At 71.9% G+C, this 5,852-nt stretch overlaps 1 protein-coding gene across 1 annotated transcript in view; it reads left to right on the forward strand.

Moving 5' to 3' along the window:
* Positions 1-319: 319 nt before the first annotated feature.
* Positions 320-5,852, forward strand: part of LOC121361497 (integrin alpha-7-like) — a 20,748-nt gene continuing 15,215 nt past the window's right edge. Inside the window, exons 1-5 of the mRNA XM_041482245.1 lie at positions 320-729; positions 1,003-1,130; positions 1,205-1,284; positions 1,368-1,623; positions 4,420-4,551. Coding sequence (XP_041338179.1) covers positions 371-729; positions 1,003-1,130; positions 1,205-1,284; positions 1,368-1,623; positions 4,420-4,551 — 955 coding nt within the window. The 5' untranslated portion in view covers positions 320-370. The remainder of the gene's footprint in view (positions 730-1,002; positions 1,131-1,204; positions 1,285-1,367; positions 1,624-4,419; positions 4,552-5,852) is intronic.

The following is a 5,852-nucleotide window of genomic DNA, read 5'->3' on the forward strand; positions in this document are numbered from 1 at the left end:
AATCCCCAAAAATCCCCCGAGGTTTTGGGAGAGGCTAAAAATAACCCGGGAGCTGGAAATGGAACAAAACGGAACAAAACGGAACAAAAATCCATTGCCAGGCCAAAACCACTCCCTGAGCTTTGGGGTCACTGCCCAGGGCCTGGGATTTGGGGTCAGTACTGGAATTTGGGGTCTCTCTGGGATTTGGGGTCTCTCTGGGATTTGGGGTCACTCTGGATTTGGGGTCACGCACCAGGATTCGTGTCCCCTCCCCCCGCCGGGCCGGGCTCTCCGGGGTTTCCCCGGTTCCGCGGGCGGGGCCGGGGCGGAGCCGCCCCCCGGGAGCTCCGGGGCTCCTCCCGCGGGCGGCGGCACCGGCAGCGCGGGGATGGCGAGCGGGGGCTGCGGGGGGCGGCCGGGGCTGCGCCGGGGACCACCGGGGCTGTCCCGGTGGCTACCGTGGGTATCCCTATGGCTACCGGGGCTCTGCCGGTGGCTACCGGGGCTGTCTCGGGGGCTACCGGGGCTGTCCTTGTGGCTACCGGGGCTCTGCCTGTGGTTACCGGCGCTGTCCCTGTGGCTGCCGTGGGTGTCCCTGTGGCTACCGGCGCTGTCCCCGTGGCCACCGGCGGCCGCCGCGTTCAACCTGGACGGGAGCAGCCCGGTGCTGAAGGACGGCGAGCGGGGCAGCCTCTTCGGGGCGGCCGTGGCGCTGCACCGGCAGCTGAGCCCCGAGCCCCGGGCGTGGTGAGCGGGGAACCGGGGGGCGAGCGGGGAACCGGGGGGGACGCGACCCCCGGGCTGGGCAGGGACGGGAACCCCCGGGAATGGGGGGAGAGGGGAGCGGAGCTGGGAGCGCCCCGAGCGCCGGGGTGGGGAGGGGTCCCGCTGAGGGGGTCTGGGGGATTTTGGGGTGGGGNGGGGGGGGCCCCGGGGCGGCGGGGGGGGGGGGGGAGGGGGCGCTCTGTGACCCTCGGGGACCCCTCCCCACAGCCCTGACGGGGGTCTCTGCCCTGCCAGGCTGCTGGTGGGAGCCCCCCAGGCGCTGGCACTGCCCGGCCAGGGCGCCAACCGCACCGGGGGTCTCTTCGCCTGCCCGCTGACCACCGAGCTCTCGGACTGCTGGCGGGTGCCCATCGATGAGGGAGGTGAGCGGGGGGGTCCCGGGGGGTCCCGGAGGGGGGGTCCCGGCCGGGCTGACCCCTCCCTGCGGTGGCCGCAGCGGACCCGGAGCGCGAGAGCAAAGAGAACCAGTGGCTGGGGGTCAGCGTCAAGAGCCAAGGGCCGGGCGGCAAGATCGTGGTGAGCACCGCGGGGACACCGGCGACACCTCTGCGAGGGGAGGGGTCCCCCGAGCGGCCGTGACCCCCGGGGTGTCCCCGCAGACCTGCGCGCACCGGTACGAGGTGCGGCACCGCGTGCGGCAGCCGCTGGAGACGCGGGACGTGATCGGGCGCTGCTTCGTGCTGAGCCAGGACCTGCGGCTGCGGGACGAGCTGGACGGCGGCGAGTGGAAGTTCTGCGAGGGGCGACCCCCGGGCCACGAGCGCTTCGGCACCTGCCAGCAGGGCCTGGCGGCCGCCTTCAGCCCCGACCGCCGCTACGTGCTGCTCGGCGCCCCCGGCACCTACAACTGGAAGGGTGAGGGGCGCTGGGACCACCCCCGGGGGGAGTGGGAGCCAGAACTGGGAGGGTGAGGGGCGCTGGGACCACCCCCGGGGGGAGTGGGGGGTGTGGGAGCCGGAATTGGGAGGGTGAGGGGCGTTGGGACCACCCCCGGGGGGAGTGGGAGCCAGAACTGGGAGGGTGAGGGGCGCTGGGACCACCCCCGGGGGGAGTGGGGGGTGTGGGAGCCGGAATTGGGAGGGTGAGGGGCTTTGGGACCCCCACACGGGGGAGTGGGAGCCAGAACTGGGAGGGTGAGGGGCGCTGGGACCACCCCCGGGGGGAGTGGGAGCCAGAACTGGGAGGGTGAGGGGCGCTGGGACCACCCCCGGGGGGAGTGGGGGGTGTGGGAGCCGGAATTGGGAGGGTGAGGGGCGTTGGGACCACCCCCGGGGGGAGTGGGAGCCAGAACTGGGAGGGTGAGGGGCGCTGGGACCACCCCCGGGGGGAGTGGGAGCCAGAACTGGGAGGGTGAGGGGCGCTGGGACCACCCCCGGGGGGAGTGGGGGGTGTGGGAGCCGGAATTGGGAGGGTGAGGGGCGTTGGGACCACCCCCGGGGGGAGTGGGAGCCAGAACTGGGAGGGTGAGGGGCGCTGGGACCACCCCCGGGGGGAGTGGGAGCCAGAACTGGGAGGGTGAGGGGCGCTGGGACCACCCCCGGGGGGAGTGGGGGGTGTGGGAGCCGGAATTGGGAGGGTGAGGGGCGTTGGGACCACCCCCGGGGGGAGTGGGAGCCAGAACTGGGAGGGTGAGGGGCGCTGGGACCACCCCCGGGGGGAGTGGGAGCCAGAACTGGGAGGGTGAGGGGCGCTGGGACCACCCCCGGGGGGAGTGGGGGGTGTGGGAGCCGGAATTGGGAGGGTGAGGGGCGTTGGGACCACCCCCGGGGGGAGTGGGAGCCAGAACTGGGAGGGTGAGGGGCGCTGGGACCACCCCCGGGGGGAGTGGGAGCCAGAACTGGGAGGGTGAGGGGCGCTGGGACCACCCCCGGGGGGAGTGGGGGGTGTGGGAGCCGGAATTGGGAGGGTGAGGGGCGTTGGGACCACCCCCGGGGGGAGTGGGAGCCAGAACTGGGAGGGTGAGGGGCGCTGGGACCACCCCCGGGGGGAGTGGGAGCCAGAACTGGGAGGGTGAGGGGCGCTGGGACCACCCCCGGGGGGAGTGGGGGGTGTGGGAGCCGGAATTGGGAGGGTGAGGGGCGTTGGGACCACCCCCGGGGGGAGTGGGAGCCAGAACTGGGAGGGTGAGGGGCGCTGGGACCACCCCCGGGGGGAGTGGGAGCCAGAACTGGGAGGGTGAGGGGCGATGGGACCCCACACGGGGGGATTTGGGGGGTGTGGGAGCCGGAACTGGGAGGGTGAGTGGTGCTGGGACCACCCCGAGGGGATTTTGGGGGTGCGGGAGCCATAACTGGGAGGGTGAGGGGCGATGGGACACCCCCCACCGGGGGAGTTTGGGGGTCTGGGGGTTTATTTTTATCTGCTCGGGGCCCCCGACACCTACAACTGGAAGGGTGAGGGGCGCTGGGACCCCCACACGGGGGGGTTTGGGGAGTGGGGCACCCACAACTGGGAGGGTGGGGGGCGGGGGGAGGTTCAGGTGTGCCCAGGTGTGCCCGGCTGATGCTGGGCACGAGGGTCCCTCGGTGTCCCCTTCACCCTGGGGAGGGGTCCCTGCCCGTGAGGCTGCTCCGCCCCCAGTCCCTGTCTCCGGGGGTCTCTCTGAGTGTCCCCGCGGTGTCCCTTGGGGAGGGGTCCCCGCCCTTGGAGCCGCTCCATCCCCACTCCCCGTCCCCGGGGGTCCCTGAGTGTGTTCATTGTCCCTGCTGTCCCCTGGGGAGTGGTCTCTTCCCATGGGGCTGCTTCATCCCCTCTCCCCGTCCCCGGGGGTCCCTGAGTGTCCCCGCGGTGTCCCTTGGGGAGGGGTCCCTGCCATGGAGCCGCTCCATCCCCACTCCCCGTGCCCGGGGGTCCCTCTGAGTGTCGCCATTGTCCCCCCTGTCCCTTGGGGAGGGGTCCCTGCCATGGAGCCGCTCCCTCCTGACTCCCCGTGCCCGGGGGTCCCTGAGTGTCCCCCCTGTCCCTGGGGGAGGGGTCCCTGCCATGGAGCCGCTCCCTCCTGACTCCCGGGGGTCCCTGAGTGTCCCCGCGGGGTCCCTTGGGGGGGGGCCCCCGCCCGTGGAGCCGCTCCCTCCTGACTCCCGGGGGTCCCTGAGTGTCCCCGCGGGGTCCCTTGGGGGGGGGCCCCCGCCCGTGGAGCCGCTCCCTCCTGACTCCCGGGGGTCCCTGAGTGTCCCCGCGGGGTCCCTTGGGGGGGGGCCCCCGCCCGTGGAGCCGCTCCCTCCTGACTCCCGGGGGTCCCTGAGTGTCCCCGCGGTGGCCCTTGGGGAGGGGTCCCTGCCATGGAGCCGCTCCCTCCTGACTCCCAGGGGTCCTTGAGTGTCCCCGCGGTGTCCCTTGAGGAGGGGTCCCCGCCCGTGGAGCCGCTCCCTCCTGACTCCCGGGGGTCCCTGAGCGTCCCCGCGGTGTCCCCTGGGGAGGGGTCTCTTCCCATGGAGCCGCTCCCTCCTGACTCCCGGGGGTCCCTGAGCGTCCCCGCGGTGTCCCCTGGGGAGGGGTCTCTTCCCATGGAGCCGCTCCCTCCTGACTCCCGGGGGTCCCTGAGTGTCCCCGCGGTGTCCCTTGGGGAGGGGTCCCCGCCCTTGGAGCCGCTCCCTCCTGGCTCCCGGGGGTCCCTGAGTGTCGCCGCTGTCGCCGCCGCCCCGGGCGCAGGCACGGTGCGCCTGGAGCAGCTGCGGCAGAGCTCGCTGGACCTGCTGCGCGCGGACTCCGGCCCGTTCGAGGCGGGGGGCGAGAAGGAGCAGGACCCCTCCCAGATCCCCGTGCCCGCCAACAGCTACTTCGGTACGGGGGGCCCGGCCCTGAGCCCCCCGCCCCCTGCCCCTCCCCAGGGCTGCTCTTTGTGACAAACATTGAGAGCGCGACCCCCGACCAGAGGGTCTTCAGGACCCCCGAGCCCGGAGAGAGGGTCCCCGGCGCGGCCGCGGACGTGGCGCACAATTCCTACCTGGGTTCGTGCGTGGTGCCACCCGTGTGCCACCCGTGTGCCACCCGTGTGCCCTGTGTGACCCTCCCCGTGCCGTGTCGCCCCCTCCCCTCGCCCCCCGCAGGGTCCTGTCACACGTGTCCCCCCGGCGGGTGTCACCCCGGACACGCGTGTCGCCCTCAGGGGTGTCCCTTTCTCGGGTGTCGCCTATGCGCTCGTGTCCCCATCGGGACGCGGATCCCCCCTCCGTGTCCCCAGACACGCCCCTGTCCCCTCCCTGTCCCCTCCGTGTCACCCCGCACGCGCACACGTCTGGCCGCGTCACCACCCCCTCGCCCCTCTTGTGTCCCCACCCCGGTGTCACCGTCCCTGTGTCGCCAAACCCTGTCCCTGTCCCTGTCCCTGTCCCCGTCCCGTGGCTGTGCCAGGGCTGTGCTGGGGGCACTGCCAGGCTTGGGGGGGGGGTCACAGAGCTTTGGGGGGGGTCCCAGAGCCTGGCGTGTGCCCGCCTGTCCCCCGTGTCCCCGCTGTCCCCCCGGTGATGCCGCTGTCCCTGGTGTCCCCGCTGTCCCCACTGTCCCCGCAGTCCCTACAGTGTCCCAGTTGTCCCCGTTGTCCCCCCAGTGTCCCCGCTGTCCCCACCTGTGGCGTCCCCCGCAGCGGGTGCAGCCCATGGCGTCCATGGCGTCCCTGAGCTCCTCCTGCAGCCGGCCCAGGAACGCGCCCAGCGCCCGCGCCAGCTCCCCCCGCGCCAGCTGCTTCCTGCGCCCAAAAAACGGGAATTAGGACCCAAAATATGGGATTGGCACCCCAAAATATGGGATTGGCACCCTGAAAAATGGCATTGGCACCCCAAAAATGGGATATACGGCACCAAAAACGCGCCCAGCGCCCGCGCCAGCTCCCCCCGCGCCAGCTGCTTCCTGCGCCCAAAAAATGGGAATTAGAACCCAAAATATGGGATTGGAACCCCAAAAAATGGCATTGGCACCCCAAAATATAGGATTGACCCCCAAAAATGGGATATATGGCACTAAAAACGTGCCCAGTGCCCGTGCCAGCTCCCCCTGAGCCAGCTGCTTCCTGGGACCCAAAAAATGGGAATTAGAACCCAAAATATGGGAATTAGAACCCAAAATATGGGATTGGCACCCCAAAA

The sequence above is a fragment of the Pyrgilauda ruficollis genome, unplaced genomic scaffold, assembly GCF_017590135.1.
Source record: "Pyrgilauda ruficollis isolate IOZ18807 unplaced genomic scaffold, ASM1759013v1 scaffold576, whole genome shotgun sequence".
Taxonomy (NCBI): Eukaryota; Metazoa; Chordata; class Aves; order Passeriformes; family Passeridae; genus Pyrgilauda; species Pyrgilauda ruficollis.